General features: G+C 43.6%; 1 protein-coding gene and 2 long non-coding RNA genes across 7 annotated transcripts in view; 1 reads left to right on the forward strand and 2 right to left on the reverse strand.

Annotated features, from left to right (window-relative positions):
- LOC308578600 overlaps positions 1-20,803 on the forward strand; it is a 125,239-nt gene that overhangs the window by 90,625 nt on the left and 13,811 nt on the right. The window lies entirely within an intron of this gene.
- On the reverse strand, positions 44-4,144 carry LOC308578613. Its single transcript, XR_014004034.1, has 2 exons — positions 3,503-4,144; positions 44-3,400 (listed from the first exon to the last, which is right to left on the reverse strand). It is a non-coding gene; the product is annotated as an uncharacterized lncRNA (long non-coding RNA).
- Positions 4,325-20,803, reverse strand: part of GPR50 (G protein-coupled receptor 50) — a gene marked incomplete at its 5' end in the record, with an annotated part of 47,988 nt that continues 31,509 nt past the window's right edge. Inside the window, one exon of the mRNA XM_081179058.1 lies at positions 4,325-10,202. Coding sequence (XP_081035184.1) covers positions 9,337-10,202 — 866 coding nt within the window. The 3' untranslated portion in view covers positions 4,325-9,336. The remainder of the gene's footprint in view (positions 10,203-20,803) is intronic.

A 20,803-nucleotide genomic window follows, 5' to 3' on the forward strand; every position in this document is an offset into this window, starting at 1 on the left:
TAATCCCAAAGGCACAAAATACAGGCAACAGACACATGCTAGGTAAAAGGAATAAATATATCTTTATTAACAAAGCCACCAATCACACTTTGAAGGCAACAATCTGTATTCAGGTAGACACAACATCAATATATAATTTCATTTTCCCAATTTTTTCACAGTGCAGATCAATATATAGTTCTTCCCTGTTTCATTTTTAAAAATCTTCTAAATAACAGTCATCAGCATCCTCTAAGAAAAAGTGTGATGCAATTACCTTCACCCTGTGACATATTTGTTCTTTCTCATTTGTAACTCTAATTTAAAAATAGATAAAATTTTGAGCAGTTTTACGCAAAGGGCATTTATGGACCATTTCACACATGTTAGCCCTGCTTATTTGTTCCATGTAATTGTTTATCAGAGAGATAAAGAGATAAGTGCTGGGATCAATGGTGTCTCTGTGGCTGTCTCCCTGTACCAGTCCAGATCACCACAAATCTGCCTACCTCTGAGCACACCAACCATGTGGAGAAAATAAAGGTGACCTGTGCATGAGAACCAGTGCTAAGGAAAATCAGGTTTCTTGGTATACAAGCAATAAGCAAGAACTGATTCCAAACTGCAGTCCTAGCTATAAATTAACCTGAAATCACTAGGCTCTTTGGAGTCTAATTAACAATTAAGGCTTACTGGGTTCTTGTGCAAAAAGCACTGGATGGACCTGTGCAAATCTCTCCAGAGATGTCAACAGAGTTTGAGGTTAAGTCAACACAAATTTATTCTCACCAGCTTTGGCCGACATTAACTGCAAGATATTCACCCCACCACCCTTTTTTGAGGGTGCTTCCGCATCAGGGGTGGGGAATACTTTTTGCCCAAGAGGCCAGATATTTATGTCCCCCGCCCCTTTTGGCCAACTTTTAACAAATGGGTGGGGTGCCCTGCTGGTCAGTCATCTGACATCATAACAACATCAGATCACCAACACAAGTCAAAGCAGAGTGCTTCCCAGTTGCCTGACAGCCTGTGGATTGTTGGGTGCTTTGGAAGCACTGAGTTCAAAGAGCTTTGCAAGCCCTGTGCTCTGGGCCTTGCAAGTGCTGAGCACTGGTCTTGCAAAGGGCTTTCTGCAGCGCTTCCTGAATGCCAGACAACCAGCTGTTCAAGGGGCTTACCCTATACTTGGTGCTTTGAGAGGGCTCCTAATGTTGATTCCATGCATCCACATGGCAACTGGGCCAAGAGTCACTCTGATCCCCATTCAGAAAAGTTGTGCAGGCATGACCACCCAAACTTCAAGGTGGGAAGGTCCAAGGACCTGGGGTAGACTTTGGACTCCCTGGGGATTAGAAATTAAATCTTGTTTTGAGCAATCACAATCAGATTTTGAAATTAAGAAATGCATTCTGCAGCCCCTTTGTAGACTGGTAGAGCTGCAATCAAAATAATCCAAGGCCATTTTGCCACTGTGTTGCACTGAGATAAACCATGGTTTGGTTCAGCATGTCATCTGAATCTCATGGTTCATCTGTCTCCAGACAAACCACAAGCCTAATGTTTTTTTTCTGGGAGAGCTAAACTATGAACCCAGGTTCAGATGACATGCTAAAGCCAACCATGGTTTAGCGCACCACTGCAGCAAAATGACCAGGGAGGAGCAAAGCAACTGGAATCTCATCTCCTGAACAAATGAGGGCAGTGTGTCTTATGCTGTAGAGCTTTTACTCTGATCCAGTTTAGCGCCTTACCCTCTGCTTTGATGGGAGATACTAATGCATTCCTTACAACCAATGTGTCTGGTCTTAGTCGATCGTGCATTGAAACAGTTGTGCACGTGTTATTATACTGTTCATATTAATGTGGACAATCACTCCTTATATATTATACCCAGCGCTTTTTTTCTTTAAAAATGTTTAGGGGTACTCTCATTTTGACTCCAGAAAATCACCATTTTGTAGTTCAAATAGGGGAAAATAAATACAGTAAATGGACAAAAGTACAAAGATTCACAAAATGTTTAGGGTTATGTGTACCCCTGCGTCCCCCCAGAAAAAAGCACTGATTATACCTGTTTAAACCAAACCTCCAGGCAGATCTGATAATCTTAACCCTTCCCTCTTTCTGTCAAACTCCACTAATTAAATCACCACCAAAGTGGCAAACTTCTGTGCATCTGCATGTGCTACTAGAAACCAGATGCTTAAATCTCCTTGCCAACTGCACGAGCACTTAGCAACCCATTCTAGTGTGACTGAATGTGCAGCAACACAAAGACACACTTCCTAGCACTTTGCTGCGCTGTTAATTCTACATAGTCTTTTGCTGGCCTGTAAGCTGTAAAACTGTATTTGTTGATTGTAACTTAGTGGCTGATCTGTGATCCTAATAATAAAGATTCACTGGTTTATTGTGCCTTGCACCAACCATTTCCAACTCCCAGGTGCTTCTGGCACAAAACTATGTATATTATCTTACTACTGTGATACTTCAGAATAGTTTTTCTCAGAATAGACCCATTGAAATTAATGAGCATGACTAAGTTAGGCCCGTTAATTTTAATAGGCGCACTCTGAATAAAAATCAATTGGTTACTACTTGATGTGTCCTGAGATGTATGCTGTTCAGACCACTTAGTGGTGACCAGCTCCTGAGATGCTGCAATTGTTTGGCACGATTCCTAGAAGAAGTGGGTGCTAGAGATGAATTAAAGATCACATTTACTTGGAGGAGCACAGTGCTCAGAACAAACAAGCATTGGTTCTTATAGATGCAGCAAAAAACCTGCATTGTCATATTATTCATTCCACTTTGTAACTAATGGGTATGATATACAGAAGCCCTGCTCCAGCAGCTACTGGATACACACAGAAGAGGCTACTTCAAATATGTTGAGGGGAAATCAGCTTTGGAGAAAACAGACCACTTGTTTTCTCCTGCTCTGGAGGTAAGTCTCGAACCAATGGCTTCAATCTCTAAGAAAGGAGATTCCAACTAAACATCAGGAAAAAACCTTCTGGCAGTAAGAGCTGTTTGACAGTGGCAAGAGGTTGTAGACTCTCCCTCCTCTGAAGTTTTTGAGCAGAGGTTGGGTGGCAACTTGTCAGGGATGCTTTTGCTGAGATTCCTGCATTGCAGGGGGTTGGGCTAGATGACCCTTGCGGTCCCTTTCAACTCTGCAGTTCTGTGATTCTATGATTGTGCCCCATGGAACTCTGGCTTGTAGCAATAACCTTTCCAGCTTTTGGCTCGGTTTGACCTCACACCTAGAGGAAGCTATTGAGCGAAATGAGGGCTCTTATATCTCAGCCTCTGATGGGTTTGGGGAGCTGCCAAAGAGTCATTTGGCAATTCACTTCTGATTCAAACAAGCTGCAGTGCTCTTCAGAAGGCCCAAACATCAATTGCTTCTAAAAGGTATCTGAAGAAGTGTGCATGCACACGAAAGCTCATACCAAGAACTAACTTAGTTGGTCTTTAAGGTGCTACTGGAAGGAATTTTTTTATTTTTTCTAAATGAGACTTTGCATTTAATAATCCCTTTTGTTTCTTTTACGTAGCTGGCAGGTGGAACATCAAAAGTTTTCTTTTTGTATCTTTCTCTAAAATTTCTTTTGCCTTCTCTCTCTTTATTTACAGTATTTCTTCTTCTTCTTCTTCTTCTTCTTCTTCTTCTTCTTCTTCTTCTTCTTCTTCTTCTTCTTCTTCTTCTTCTTCTTCTTCTTCTGGAGTTCCATGTCTGGGGCCTTTTATTAAAGTCTATAAACTGTATACTCATGGAGGTGGTGGATGATTTATGGAGGACCCTGGGTGAGAGCCAGGGAAAGGTAGGTTTCCCGGGATGAAAGGCTGGGAGGAGCTACAGTCTGTAAGGGCTAATAATTACTTTTAAGAGAGGATCCATATTCCACTTATCTGATTTGTATTTCTGTAGTCACTATTTTACTGTGTTATGGAATTTTTAAATTACAAATCTCATTCGAGCCTGTCTGGTTAAAAAAAACACAACCAAAACAAAGCTAGATTGCATCAGCCCGGAGGGCTGTAGTTATCAGACCAGGGGTAGAGAAAGAATCTAACTCTTTCCTTTCTTAGCTCTGCTGAAGTCCTTAGGAGAACTCTTCTTCTAAAATTGGCATTGACTTTGGGGGGAAATCCTGCATAGGCATTCATAGAATCATAGAATCATAGAGTTGGAAGAGACCACAAAGGCCATCGAGTCCTTCTCTCCCCTCCGCACAAATACTAGCTTAAAAGGAGGTGTTTTCTAACTCTGTCTGGTTTCTCTGCCTGGTTGCTCAATCAACTTCTCTAAATGAACCATTTAAAAAATAAATTTAGGACCTAAAATTCAAAAATTAATTTATGATATGTCTAAAATTACAACATGTGCCAAATCAATCAAATATTTAGCAATTCACACATGCATATATTATTTCACATGAACTATAATCCAATTACGAACATATAATAAAAATGTGGAAAACCAAAAATCTCTCAACTTTGGGTAGAGCAGTACAATTCAAAAGGTGTTTTTAACCTTGCTTTCTATTTTTATTCCAAACCTTATAAACGATTGAAAACACGGCAACTTACAATAATGACTTTTATTTTCCAAAACCGAAAACCTAGACCAAGGTAAATCCTTTTTTTATTAAGCAGAGCTAAATCCAATGAATGGAGTACACCTAATTTATATTTCTACTGCTCTGCATTTCAACTGAGACAATTATTATATATAATAAAAGGGGAACTGAATCAACACAGAATAGACACTGAAATTAAACTTTCCAAACATCTCTCATTAACAAGCTCTTGCATTTAAGGATCTTAAACCAAATCAATTGAACTCTTTAACAAATCCATTTACTAATTGTACTATCCAAATATGGACAATCTGACAATATAAATTTGCACCTATTATGTCTCCATTAATCCTATTATCGTACCACCCAGATTTTTTCCAGCAAGGCAATCTGAACACTGGGAATCCAAAGGTTTAGACACATTACAAGATTTATATACGAATAATCAACCAATATCTATTAACCTGATAACATTAACTTTGTCAAACATTTACACAAACTAGATTTTAATCAAATTCATACTTTTAGTACAAAAGAACATTTAAAAATACAAGCTTTGAGACTCTTAAGGCAATTTTAAAACTTATTAAGCACAATGGAGGTGGAATGATTAGTTTCTAAATTGTACTCTAGCTTATGGATCTATGGATATAGGAACTAGATACTGGCACACAAATTACAGTGGTACCTCTGGATGTGAACGGGGTCCTTTCTGGAGCCCCATCCACATTCAGAAGTGAATGCAACCCACGTCTGCGCATGCGCGGTTTGCGATTTGCCGCTTCTGTGCATGATGTCATTTAGACCATCTGCACATGTGCAAGCAGCGAAACCCGGAAGTAACACGCTCCGTTACTTCTGGGTCGCCGCAGAGCGCAACCCGAAAATACTTATCCCAAAGCTACTTCAACCCGAGGTATGACTGTATTCCCAAGGATTGGAATAAAATTTGGGAATTGTGACCCTTAAAATCTGTTTCCGTTTTTTCTTAAAATTATTACACAGATGGTATCACACTCCTTTGCAAAGGTAAAAAAATGTTTTCTTCTATATCACCTAATTGTTGGAGGGGTTGCAATAAACTTTGTACATATTTTCATTTAGGGTAGGAATGTCCATTTGTGAAAGATTTTTGGAATTTGATTTTGACAGAAATAATTGATGTTACTAAAGAAACTATTGTTTGTTGCCAAAATCTAATGTTATTGAATATTTTTGTGGATACCAATGTAAATATATTGTCAGAAAGAATGGGTCTTATATATTATCTTGGCAGCACAAATAGTAATTGCAACTCAGTGGAAACCAGCCCAAAATCTGACACTGGGTGTTTGATGCCACTCACTCTGGAATATAGATGTAGTGGAGAAAATCACACATAATTTGAGATTTTAACAAGGTCTAGGTTCTCCAGGGACATGGGTGGCGCTGTGGTCTAAACCACTGAGCCTCTTGGGCTTGCCGATCAGACGGTTGGTGGTTTGAATCCCCATGACGGGGTGAGCTCCCGTTGCTCCGTCCCATCTCCTGCCAACCTAGCAGTTTTGAAAGCATGCCCAAAAGTGCAAGTAGATAAATAGGTACAGCTCCGGCGGGAAGTTAAACGACGTTTCGGTGCGCTGCTCTGGTTTTGGCGTTCCGTTGCGCCAGAAGTGGCTTAGTCATGCTGGCTACATGACCCGGAAAAACTGTCTGCAGACAAACGTTGGCTCCCTCGGCCTGTAAAGCGAGATGAGCGCCGCAACCCCAGAGTCGTCTGCGACTGGACTTAACTATCAGGGGTCCTTTACCTTTACCTTTAGGTTCTCCAGACACCTTTTATATGATTTGAAATTCTTTACAACATATACAACATTGCTTTCAATACAATCCTTGTCACAAGACTGTCAAATCCGGAACTAGGCTTGATAATCTGATGAAGTTGACAGCCTTTACTTAGACTTTGCTATTCTAACTCATGTGCAACTACTCATTCTGCATGCCTATTTTATGGTTTTGTTTTTCATATTTTGTCTGTTGTTATAATTGTCCTTTCTGTTTGAATTACATTGGGGAGGGTTCAGTCTCCCCTTCATTCAGCCTCTGGTTCCATTAATTGTCACCCCTTGCTGAGGCAAATTGCATTTTTTAAAGAAACAAAAAACAAATACACCATTTTGCAGGCTGGATAAGACGTATTTAATATCACCTGCAGTTTGCCCTTGTGTGTGTGGCTGTAAACCAGTTCAAAATTCAAGTTTTAGTAAGACTGCTGTATTGCAGATTATATATCTATATGGACAAAGGGGAGGCTGGTCGGGCAAAATATTCCTGCATTGTAGGGAGTTGGGCCAGGGGCCCTTGTGGTCCCTTCTAACTCTACAATTCTATAAGTCTAAGGTGAGGTAGAGCCCTACCGTTATTTTTTCTGCACTCTAAAAATCCAAACCTCTGTAGCAATGCCATACTCATAAATTTCCTATAACTGAGGGTAGAGTGCCAGCAAATTTGTCAGTTTGAGTTTCTCTCTGTTCTTCAGTTCTGCAGCCTTGTTCAAGTTTCCACATTTCCAAATCAGCTTGAGCTGCTTTAAAAGAAAAGTCCTCATGAGAATTCATCAGCCTTTTTTGTGTGTGAGCTTCTCCTAATATACATTTCTTCCTATGGGAAGATAACTGCTCTCCAGTTTTACAGCAATTTCTCCCCAATTTCTGATTTTTGTCAATCAGAATTGATCTCAACTGATTAATTCAACCAATTTGTTGATTAAACATTGGAGAGCTAGCTAGACTTCTGGTCTTTCCCAAATGATAGGATTTTCCATACCTGGGCTTGCAGAGAGAGGGCACAGTGTTGCTTAGGAGAAAGACACACATCACAGAAAGCAAGACAAATGACCTCCAGGTGTTGCCAGGACTACAGCATCCTAGAAATTCATTGTCCTGGCTGGTGCTGATGGGAGTTGGAGTCCAGCAACACCTGCAGATTCCTCGCCTGGATATAAAGAGAGAACCCACAGCATAACCCTCAGCTGCCAGTGAACCTCAATTATTCCCAGCTCTGGAACTTGTCGTGCTAGGTATTCATGCCAGCAAATCATATGCCAGCCCAGTCACTGGTCTTCCCTTTCCCAGCATTCCTCTGGTGGGAGGGCTGGCTGGCTTTCTTTATATTTACATGTAGTGCATGGGCAATCATGCAGATATGCATTCATCCATCTGTGGCTTTATTTTGTTTTCCAAGTGCAAACTCCACTCCCACCCCAATGCAAACATGGTCCAAGGATTAGGGGAAGGGCCAGCCAATCTGTGCCACACAAAGCTGCTTTTTGTTTCAAACTTTCTAAATTGACTCTTCCCTCCCCTGCTGGGGCTGAATTAGACACTTGAGGAATAGGTACATTCTGATGGACCACCACAGGTCCTGCTGTTCTAAACATGTCACTGCTGTATTCACATTTAAATAGTAACCCATCAACTGCAGGTTAAAAACTGATTTGCTTTGCTTTTTGTCCTGCTTTTTGGTTAAGACACTTTAATTTTTAACAGCACAGGCATACCTTTTTGTTTTTTTGTTTTTTGCTATTTCCTTAAAAAATAGGCACACTTAAATAATACATTGCAAAAGGTTTGTTCTTAAGAGCATATATAAATAAAACAGCCTTTCTACAGGTGAGCTCATCCTCACTGTTTTACTGTACAAGCCACTGTTCTGGGCATACCTCTGTATTGGAAAAGCTGAGAACAGTGGCTCATACAAAAGCCCAATGGGCAGCCTCCTTCCAGGATGATTGCTGTGAGGTTACATGAGCCCTTAATGGTCTGTAATTCACCTTGCATGCCACATTAGCAGCCATCTCATGGCACACTAATGTATCCAGTCTGGCAAGGACACAGCTCTTTGTTGCTAGGCTTTAAAGAAGAATTGCTGGAGATATATCATCAGGTTGGTGGCAAAACACTGGTTAACACATACAGTAATCTAATATAGCGCAAAGTTGGTCATGCGGCCTAGAGCTTTTGCACACTCCAACAGAGGCACACCAGAAGGAGCAGAGCGTGGCACATCTGTCGGTAGAACACTACAGAGAAGGACAATGCACAAAGTAGCACATTCTCAAGGCTGTATGCACCCTTCTAGGAATGCTTCTTGTCTTAGGGAGTCATCGCATATGTGCAGCACACGCATCCCAGATCGATCAGGCACACTGTGGAAAGCAGCATTGAAGAGAACAACAAGACAGGCAAGCACCACCCTGCAAATCTTTACACAAATCCATGACTTCAGTGGGAATGTGAATGAGGTGTGTGTGTGTGCACGTGCACGCACACGTGTGTGTGCACTAATGCTGAGAGAGGATAAACCCACAGGTCAGTGGCAGAGCACATGCATTGCACGCAGAAGGTTCAATCCCAGGCATTGTTCGCTGAAAGGGTGGGATAGACCTCTTGGCCCCAGACACTGAAGAGTTTGGTCAGCCAGAGCAGAGAGTCCTGGCCTGGATAAAAGGGTCCAGTTGAGCTTAAGGCAGTTGCCCCAAGGCAACCTTGTAAGCTGGTGGCCAAAGAAGGCTTCTTGCTTCAAAAGTGTATGCTCTTTCTCAGCAGAACCTAGGAAACCATAAGCCGACTCTCACAAAGCATAATAACAAGCCCATTGTTTGAAGAGAGAGAGAATGAGACAGAAGGTGGTGGAATCATTTGTACGAGTCAAATTTGGCCCTTGTGATAGCATGTAGAAGATGAGCTTTACATAGTGCATATGGACAGAGCGGAATAAATAGTCCTTCTATTTACAATAAGATTTCAGCCTGGTTGTTGTTTGTTCCGGCCGGGGATGGCTTGCTTTTAACCCCCTCCGTCCCACCTTTCGAGGCATCGAGAAAGAGCAGGCGTGGACTCCAGAGGCCAAGGAGGATTCTCTTGTACTCCTTCCGGAAATTCTGGTTGAGAATGCCGTATATCACAGCATTGAGGCAGCTGTTAAAGTAAGCCATGAAGTAGCTCACCACAAAAAGCCACTCTGGAATCTGCGGGATGATCTTCGAAGGGTTGATGGAGACCGCCAGGCCGATGAAGTTTAATGGCCCCCAGCACACTGCAAACAGGACAAAGACCACAAACATGGTCAGGAAGTTCCGCACATCAGCCGTACGCACTTTCTGCTTGCAGTCATGCCTCACCCGGTGCTTGACCTGGATCACGAGGATCCAGATCCGAAGGTAGCAGAAGGTCACGATGGAGAGAGGGATGATGAAATGGACCACCACCACAGTGATGGTGTACGACATGCTCACCGTCTGAGCAAAAGTGCATGAATAAATCCTCTGGTCATACTGCAGGGAGCCCACGAAAAGGTTTGGCAGGATAGCCACCAGGGTCAGCAGCCACGTCAGGCAAAGGTAGCCGCAGGTGTTCTTCAGGTTGAAGAGCTTGTCATACCGGAGGCTGTGGCAAATGTAGCAGTACCTGTTGATGGCGATGGCTGTGATGTTGAAGATGGAGCCAATCACGCTGAGGCCCATGAAGAAGCCGCTGATCTGGCAGTGGATGTCGCCCATGGTCCATTCATTGTGGAAGATGGCGGTCAATATAAGAGGGTAGGGATAGACAGCCACCACCAGGTCTGCCACAGACAGGCTGACCACAAAGATATTGCCTGGGTGGGGGTGGGGAGAGAGATGAAGAAATAGTTAAACCCCTGGCTTGTGTAAATATTAATATCCAAAGAACATCTGACCCAGCTTTCAGGGCACACCACCAGCTTACAGAAGAGTTCTGAAGCATAAAATTGCACCAGATTTAAACTTCAGCCACTGGTTTAAAACTGGTAGCAGCTAATAAAAATTGTACGGTATTTGTTTCTCTGACTTTCAAGTTGTGGAATGAAGAGGCCAGATGAGAAATGCACTGTTATGGGAATATAGCTCTGTAGTGGTAATCTTGGGCAGGAGTAGCGAAGAATTCTACTCAATACAAAGTGATCAATTCAATCAACTGCAAATTCCTCCACTCCCTTGGGCACCCAGATCACTCCAGTTGGGTATTTCTGATTCCTTCCATTGGCTTGCCAAATGGATCCATTCCAAGAATCTGAAAATATAAGTTCTGAGTTGAAATTGTTATTTAGAAGCCATACTGGTTTTGTAAACACACACACAGGTTTTGAAAAATGCGGGCCAAGAGCTAATAAAAATATATAGAAGGGTCAACTGAGTTTAAGAAAGCAAAGGGGGTAAAAGCTAAGAAAGTGGAAAAGTAAATATTTAGTGTGGTTGGGGAGGCAATAGAAGTGTTCTGCAAACAGATAATAGAATTTGGCATACAGACAGAAATAAGCCTGCCATATGCTCCTGTAGCCCCAGAAAGATAAACACGAGAATCTTGTTGTGGACTATAACTTTGAAAAATTTACAGAAAACATATTTATCTCCAGATCCTTCCCATCACTGATCTTCACTTTCCTGCTGCCCACACATTTCAAGTATTCAGCTGGGAAAGAACTATAAAGTTCCTTCCGTTGTTTGGGAACACAACAACAAGGAAGCCACAACAGTTCCAATCTTGTGCTGTTGGGTGTGCAGATGGATAAGGACGTAGGAAGCTGCCTTATACTGAGACTACGGGGCCCTTCTAGCTCAACCAAGTCTACCCTGATCATCAGCTCTCCAGGGTTCCAGGCAGCAGCCTTTCCCATCCCTACCTGGAGGTGTCACAGACTGGGCCAGGGACCTTCTCAGTGCAAAGAAGATGCTCTACCACTGAGCTATGGTGCTTCCCAGGGTGTGTGTGAGAGAAGAAGTAGCCCAGCTCAGGAGGAGATAAGTTCAGGAGAGTGTAGAGAGAATTAGGCTTTTCCAGGGCAGACCCAACATATTGTGCTGTCTGAAGCAATAAAGAAGTCAGGCTTGCTACACTAGCAGGTCCTCCCACTCATTCCATTGAGTGGAGCTGTAGACTTCTGCCCTTAAAGTCCTGCTCAAATGAGCAGGTGACAGCAAAGGCTGCAAGATTTTTTAGCTGGGGCAATCAGAATAAGATCCACTATTTGACTATTGATTCAAAACCCTAAAGTGTATTTTATATAATTGACTTGTTGATTTCTATTCTTTGTATATCGTATCATTGTTTTATTGCTATGGCCGATGGCTGAACACAAATAAAGATTCATTCATTCATTCCTGCTCAATGCCCTGGGCTCAGTGCCCTGGGAGGTGGCACGTGAGGACTTTCTAGGCCTCTGGTCTATGTCACTATCAAAAGGATAGGCAAATCTGTCAATTTTTCCAATCTGGTAGCCAGAAGTAGAGAAGGCACAAGATACTGTTCTGTTGCAGAGGCAGAATACAATTCTTCAAGTATTTATCCTAGGCCTGACCAATCTAGAGGCTTCATTCAGCCTCCCAATCAATCACAGAGGCTGTTCCACAATGATGAGGACACAGAGGTCTTAGCCTTTGGCAGAACTCACCAAACAAAGGCCTCAACCTTGGACCTCACAGTTCCCTGTTCAAGGCAGAGGAAACCCCTGACAACACTGCAAATGTTTAACCTGGCAGAGGGCAAACGAGAAGCAGAGATTCACAACCCCTTGAAGATAATGCTCTTTCTTATTCAAACACTGCATCTGTCAATGGACACTGAGAAAAGTGAGACTGGCATGTGGGATTTCCTAGTACATAGCGCTGAAGTGAAACACGAACGGGCACTGAGGAAGTTCATGTCACTTGAGAGGCAACCATTAAATTCATGGGATCACATGCCATTCATCACCATCAGAATGACTGAAGGCAGCATACAAGGAGCATTCGCAAGAAGCTGACATAACAATGAAGGTTTGCTACAGCAATCCATTTGGCACTGACAACACTCTCTATAAGTTCTGCTCAAATGAGAGTCTGGAATGACCATGTGGTTATGAATGTTCTGCACCACCTGCAATCTCTGGCAAGCAGTAGCAAGAACCCAGGGTTGTGTTTCTACTGGGAAAATCAAGGCACAGCAAAATCTAATGTCTTTAAGAAATATAGGGTTTATTTTACACATATTTAACACCTTCCATGGAGGGGGTGCAGAACATTATGCCCCAATAGTGTCTCTTGTTGCCCCTCCCATAACTTCAGCAAGCTTAGCTTCAAACCAGCAATCAGTGATGGTTTCTGGTCTTCTGTAAGAAGCTGGTAATGCCATAGATCTAGAGTACCAGAGTCTGTTAATGAAAAATTGAAATTAATAAACAGCAGTCTAAATCACAGAGCCTAGGGCTTGCCGATCAGAAGGTCGGCGGTGTGAATCCCCGTGACGGGGTGAGCTCCCATTGCTCGGTCCCTGCTCTTGCTAACCTAGCAGTTCAAAAGCACGTCAAGTGCAAGTAGATAAATAGGTACCACTCCAGCGGGAAGGTAAACAGCGTTTCCGTGATCTGCTCTGGTTCGCCAGAAGCGGCTTAGTCATGCTGGCCACATGACCCGGAAGCTGTCTGCAGACAAACGCTGGCTCCCTCGGCCTATAGAGCAAGATGAGCACCGCAACCCCAGAGTCGTCCGCGACTGGACATAATGGTCAGGGGTACATTTAACTTTACCTTTTAGTATTTAAATAACATTTGGCACATGTGGGGGGGAAATGCAAGCTGCAGAACTGTGCCAGACTAGGAATTCCTGGGTTAGTTTATGCAAACCGGCCTGGCCAGGCTAGCTATGTGCAAAGCCATTGAGAAACACTGGGCCATTAAAAGGGCATTTGGCAATGCAGAAAGCTACCATTCTGAGGAGTGGACAAAACCAGGAGATCTGGGAGGTTGCCAAGGAGACAGGGGTCATGATGTCACAAAACAGGTGTCCTTTTTGAAATCTCAAGATGTTCTGAGTACAAGGAGGAGGAAGTGGGCAAAAGTAGCTCTAGCTGGAGAGGCTGCACCGAGAGACCAGGTGCCATGACTGACTGCAGTTCTGGAGCCAAGCTTGCTGAAGCTATGAGAGGGACAATGAGAGACATTATTGGGGTATAATGTTCTGCACTCCCTCTACTGAAGACTTTAGGTGCAAATAGGTTTAAAATAAGCCCCATATTTCTTAAAGGAACTAGCCTCCACTGTGACTCAGTTTCCCCAATGGAAACAACAACCCTGGTTGAGTGCATGGAACCCCTGGAATCTTGCTGCTGCTTGGCAGAGATTGCGGGTGACAAGAAACCTTCATAACAATATGGGAGAAAACCCCATTGACGTTTGCTCTGATTCAGCGGTAAATATTGTGTTTCCCTGGGAGAAAGCAACAAGACTACATGAGCCCTAAGTCAGGTTGCTGGTGGATCTTGCCCACTGCTGGGTACTCCCCAAGCGGCAGAAGCTCTCTAGAAGCAAGGACTAGAAAATCCTTCTGCTGCATAACTTATGGCAGCCTTGCCCAGGAACACCACAATGTGTCTTATGTGCCTCATGATGGATTGATAGGGCAGGCAGACCTGCAGAGGCTGCAGACAATGAAAGGGAATGTAATTTTCTGAACTCTGAAAGTGTTAAAGGTTAGAAATAATGCTGTCACCTGAGTTCACAGTTACATTTCTCAACATATGAATTTTTCCTACTCAGCTGTGTTACAAATCTTGCAGCATTCCCTCCCTCCCCCACCCAAAAAAAGTTCTTGCACTTAGAATTTGGAATCAAAGGATTACAGAATCATAGAGTTGGAAAGGACCCTGAGGGCCATCTAGTTCAGCCCCTGCAATGCAGGAATACGCAGCTGCCCCATACAGGGAATGAGTCTTTCTTTCTCTGGTGTCTTCAGTGTTGCACTGGTAACATCTTAATGCCAGGGACACTTGGGAATGTTGTTTTATAGGGCTTCTAAGAGCTTAGTACAGGCATAGGCAAACTGCAGCCCTCCAGATGTTTGGAACTACAATTCTCATCATCCCTGACACTCGTCCTGTTAGCTAGGGATGATGGGAACTGTAGTCCCAAACATCTGGAGGGCTGGAGTTTGTCTATGCCTGGCTTAGTATTTGCAACAGGAATCTTAAGGCTTACCCACACTTCTGCTTCTCCCATGCCTAGAAGGCATGGGATCAAGCAGTTTCCCACTTGTTCCTGCCACTTCCTTTGGGAAAACTGCTCTGTAGCACTGAATTGGAGCAAGCGTCAATCTGGGGGAAATCCGATTGATGCTTGCTCTGATTCAGCCTTAAGGAAGGGGTTTCCTGTTAAATAGAGGGAATGATGGATGAAGGACACAGCTCTGTTAGATTCACAACTCTTTATCACAGCAGTTAGAACTGCTCCTGGAGACAGACAGACTTGCATATGTATATGGCTGCTTTATATAATACTAAGTAACTTGTAACAATAACAACTCCCAACTAGCTAACCAATCAGTGAGCTGCAGTTCTCAGTCCTTCATCTGCATACTGGTGGACCTGAGTGAGAACTGCAGCTACTCTTATTACATTACATTTCCCCGGGGGAAGTGGCAGGACGAGCAGAAATCTGGATGAGCCCTCAGAGACCACATGCCCCAGGGCTCATTGTTCCTGAGCATTCACATTACAACATGCAACATGCAAGGAGCCTTGGAACATGTAATTCCCAGGGCGACTGTTGATCAGAGTGAGCACTCGCGTGCCCTGGGAAGATTGCATTTCCCAACGTCTGTGTGCTTGTGGTTCTACTAGAACAGCACTGAAGGCATTCAGGGGCAGGGGATGTTGTGAGTATTCCTAGTTACCACTGCCAGATTATAACTGGAAGGGAAAGAGAAGGGGGTGGGGCAACGTAAGTTTGGAACTGGCTAAGAAGTTTTTAGAACTGTTTTCCCAGAGGGTTTGCCCAACAGAAGTTAGATTCAACACACACACACACACACACACACACACACGAGAAATTTCAGCTCATCCCTGCTATGCAAGTTTAATATACTTAAATTCAGGCAAATAACTCCTTTCCTTGCAGGAGATTTCCATTGGGAACCCACCTTTAGAAACATTTCAGGGTTGGGCCATCTCAACCGGAACAGCTCCCTCTAGGAAAAGTCACATGCATTTGGTGTAAAACCTAAGCTTATCTTGATCGAACACAGCTGCCTCCTGGACCAAAACCAGTATCTTCTCAAATCCCTTGGAACCACAAGTGTGACATCTATAACTGAAGACATAGGAGGAGGCACCAGCATCTTTGGGATCTCTAGGGACAAACAAGGCATTGCTAGGCTGGTAGCCATGCCCCCCCCCCCGCCCAGTGGTGAGCAAGGGTCCCTTTATAGTAAGAAGCAAAGCAGCCCTGAGTGGAACTTCCTTTTCCCGCCCTGTGGAATGCCCTCCCATCGGATGTCAAGGTGATGGACAACTACCTGACATTCAGAAAACATCTTAAGGCGGCCCTATTCAGGGAAGCTTTTAATGTATGATATTTTAGTGTTTTTTGGTTTCTGTGGAAGCCGCCCAGAGTGGCTGGGGAGGCCCAGCCAGATGGGCGGGGTACAAATAATAAATTATTATTATTATTATTATTATTATTATTATTATTATTATTATTATTATTATATGGCCTCAGGCCACTGATGTGGTTGGCTCCAGAGGCATTTGGAGGAAATGGAGATGGGAGGCAGCTGTATTTTCAGCCAGCACGTTTCTCTGTGGCATACACATTGCCCTGGTAAAAAAGTTTTTTAAAAAAGGGGGGAGGAGATTGATAACCAGAATCAGCTCCCGGTGACCTCTCCTATGTTCATGGGTCTTGGCGCCTGACTGACCATGTCAGGTGCTGGCTCCAGGCCCGCAACAGATCCACTTCTCCTAGCCCTTGGTTCTCCCTGGTATGAGCCAGCAGAAGAAAACACTGGTGTGGCATCATTGTGCTGAGACTTTCACATGTCTCTGGCAGCTCCTTGAGTGGGCAGGGAACTCATGCCATGTGTCTTCTTTTACTAGATGTTATGAAGAATATGTGGGGAGGAGATGTGGGGCTGCTGCTCTCAAGGGCAGCCACATAACCCTTGTATGGCTGTTACATATCATGCCTTGAACTCATTAGATATTATATATAAGCAGACGAACAGTAAAGATGTGTTACGGAAATTACGGGGGGGGGCACATCTTTAAAGTTGTTAACGGTTACAAATATTATGCCTGACTGTATCCTTTCGACTTGATAGCTCAGGGGATATACCTAGCTTTATGAATCATATAAAATCAACCCCTTTGCCAAGTTCCTCCATTCCAACACCATTTTGCCCTTGGAAAAAGGACTCTTTCCCTGTATACACACCTCCTACCCCAGGAAATGCCCAGAGGTGACAATTGCTGGGCTCATTGTTCTCCAAGGGAAGCCTAATCCCATCACCAGACCTGCCAAGGGGTCCAGACATGCAAAGGAAGTTCTATTGTACTTTGGGTGGTGGGACTTCAGAGGTGTTTGCCTATGCTAATCTTATACCTGGGTCTTGCCCTGACATGTCTGCTTATGCTAATCTTGTACCAAGGACTGGTTTGGACTTATTTGCCAAGGTTAAACTAGTGTAACCCCTGTCTACCCCTCCCCTTTTGTGACATGTCAGTGATGTGGCAATAATGTATCAATGATGCAAAACGAACTGTATTCTGGGATATGGTGGGAAACCTTTAAAAGTCATTGCCACCCTATCCTCAGGGCTCAAAATTCCTCTTTGAACCTGTTGCGCAATAAACTTTGGTCTACAGCTATTTGCTCCAGTTGGTGGCTGGACTCCTTCCTATATTCCGCAGGGATCCATGGGCTCTGCCCAACGAGCTGGGTGACTGAGCAGCCTCACACCTAGATTTTCCCGTAACAGATGCATTGCCAATATTTGGCAAAAACATAATGTTCAGATGAACCACTGAGGACTAGGATCATGGGAAGCTGCCATATATAGAGTCAGACTATTAGTCCATCCAGCTCATTATTATCTACACTAACTGGAAGCAGCTCTCCAGGGTTTCAGAAGGACATTCCCACCCCTACCTGGCAATACTGGGGATTGAACCAGAGACCTTCTGCCTGCAAAACAAATGCTCAACCTATTTTCCCCAAATTAAAAAAAAGGTAAAGGGACCCCTGACCATTAGGCCCAGTTGTGACTGACTCTGGGGTTGCGACGCTCATCTTGTTTATTGGCCAAGGGAGCCGGCGTACAGCTTCCAGGTCATGTGGCCAGCGTGACTAAGCCACTTCTGGCGAACCAGAGCAGTGCACGGAAACGCCGTTTACCTTCCCACCAGAGTGGTACCTATTTATCTACTTGCACTTTGACGTGCTTTCGAACTGCTAGCTTGGCAGGAGCAGGGACCGAGCAATAGGAGCTCACCCTGTCGCAGGGATTCGAACCGCCGACCTTCTGATCAGGAAGTCCTAGGCTCTGTGGTTTAACCCACAGCACCACCCGCGTCCCTCTTCCCCAAATTAACAACCAATTAAATGAATTATCAACCCACTTCTAATATTGTCTGCAGTCCAGCTTGTCTAGCTTAACCAAGATATCATCCATCTTTCCTGCTCTACCAAGACCACTTTCCAAACCCCTGCAGAAAGTAGTAAGTCCTGCTCAGTTTTCAGCTGGATTTGTGACATTATGACATTCCAGCAAAGGAAATTGGAGACAGCTGCATCACCTCAAACACCAGGCTGGACTCAGATGAGTGAGCCAGCACATCTCTGCTACTAATTTCTGGCTACTCTCCTGTCAACCAGATTTTTCCAATCTCCAGTTTTGTATTATTTTGACAGCCATAAAATCTGAAAAAGAAATTGTGGTTTTCTAATCAGCTGTCAGTCAAAATAGGCCTTTTTTATTATATGCTGAGCTTTGCCAAAAGGACAGAAGGACCTATTTTGACATTTTATAGTAGATTTGCATATTATTTCATTTGCAGAAGTATTCATAACAATTCTGAGGAGTCCTCATAAAAATGGGATTATTTATAGGTTTCCCTTTGCCGCTGAACGGAAAGCTACAACCATCCTTTATACAGAACATAGGAAGCGGCCTGATCCTGAGAACATTGGTCCATCCAGCTTAGTACTGGCAACTCCCCACTTGAGCGGAATCAACTCATGCACTACTGCACACATGCACCGTGGCACAAAATAAATAAATGAATGCATTCAAACACAGAAGTGGTGGGGGAGAGCTGAAAAGTGCTCGTGGTTCGTAAGGAGACCCTCCCCAGAGCCTGAAGAGGATCTCAGCGAGCCAAAATTCAAGAAGTAAGGATTTAAATTCCTTTTAAAAAAACACTTATGGGCTCCAAAATGGCATGTGGGAGCTCTCACAACTGTGGCAGCTGTTGGGCAGGAAGCTGTATTGTTCAGACACATTGTTCCCTGTCCTTTCTGGCCATCTGAACCAAAGAGCATGGAGAGCAGCTAAAAAAAAACAGGTGTTTAGAGGCTTTAGATGGTGCTCATTTTACTTATGCATGCAGAAGCCCACAACATAACCCCAATGAAAGCAGGAGGAGTTGCCTGTGCTGTCTAGACACGTCAGGGTTTCTGTTATGTACAGTCATACCTTGGTTTGAAGTGCTTCAGGTTGAGCGCTTTCGGGTTGTGCTCCGCAGCGACCTGGAAGTAATGAAGTGCTTTACTTCTGGGTTTCGCTGCTCGCACATGCGCAGATGATCAAAATGACATCATGTGCATGCACAGAAGTGGTGAATCGTGACCCGCACAGACGCGGGTTGCGTTCGCTTCTGGATGCGAACGGGGCTCCGGAACAGATCCTGTTCGTATCCAGAGGTACCACTGTATTAAGATTAGCTGCAGTTCTCACTCAGGGCCACCAGTATGCAAATGAAGGATTGAGAACTGTCACTCACTGATTGGTTACCTAGTTGGGAGTTGTTACTGTTACAAGTTACTTAAAGCAGCCAGCTAGGCTGCAGTCAGTCTGACTCCATGAGCAGTTCTAACTGCTGTAATAAAGAGCTGTGAATCCAACACAGTTGTGTCCTTCATCCATCTTTCCCACTATTTAACAGTTTCAGAAAGGGGTATCTTCCAATCCTACGTGGATTGAAAGAAGAGGTCTTTTGCATGCAAAGAAGATAATCCACCACAGTTACACCCCATCTGTGCATCCCATCCCATTTCTGTTACAATTATTTATAATAACCATTTTATCTTCAGAACAACTCAATAAATTAGATCTGTAAAAATCAGGGATGGATATGCTAATAGATCCATGAATCAGTCAAACAAAGTCCTCTTGAAATTTATACAAAAAATAATAATACACAAAACATAAGAATAAATATTGTCAGCTCACATTAACAATAAGAATAATCCATCAGCCATCACTGATATATATTAATATACACCATCCATCTGCTCTGTTAATAATTATAATAATTTTATTGAAAAATTGCTTCCTATGAGGCATTCCAAAGCAATTTACATCTACAAAGATTACATACATAAAAGCAGTTAAAACAATTAAGAGTGGGAAATAGTGGGATACAATTCCAAATTAATACATGCCTCTAAAGCTGCCTAAACCACTAACAGCATCTGTGGTGGAGCATAAACCACCAAAGTGGCTCATTTCACATAGAAATCCATTCCTAATCCATCCGTCCAAAACATTTAAGCACCTTTTTGTGTATGTTTGTATTTTAAAGGACTTTCCCCCACTTGGGAATAACTGGGAGGCCAAGGCAACACTATTTAGGATGGCAGGAACCCAACACAAACAAAATGAAGCCATTTTGCTCTGTTGAGTCCAAGAATTATGCAAACCAGACAGAGGTCTTTAATTTTAGCACAAAGCCATCCCAGAGTAGTACTGGGATGCATGTTCCACGTGCTTCTCATTCCCTTTGGGATCAGTTCTGGGATCAAGGGAGGCATAAGTATTGGGTAATGCTGAGCACCTGGAAAATATGCCTTATGAAGCATTAATGGAAGTTAACCCATTGCCCATGGTGGCTGGTGCCTGTTTGGGGCCAGTGGGGCTGAATGCAGGGAGGCTAAGAGTACGCAGAGCCAGAGCTGACAGCAGGCAGATCCAGATACTTACAACAGAGAGAGGCTGTTTTGGTTTTGCTCCCATCTTCCTCTTGCCTGAGTTCTGCAAGGGCAACACTGAGACTAAAGAAGAAGTAGCAAATGCTATCACCCCTGAACTGGCTGTAAGTCAGGAGGAAGAGAGGTGGAGGCTGACTGAGTTTGTTGGGGGCAGTGCCTCATTTGCCCAAATGGACCAAGCCTCCACTGCGTATGGAGAAGCTCTTTAAGTTTAAAAGTCCTTT

This window comes from Podarcis bocagei, assembly GCF_964188305.1.
Source record: "Podarcis bocagei genome assembly, chromosome: Z".
In the NCBI taxonomy this organism is placed as follows: Eukaryota; Metazoa; Chordata; class Lepidosauria; order Squamata; family Lacertidae; genus Podarcis; species Podarcis bocagei.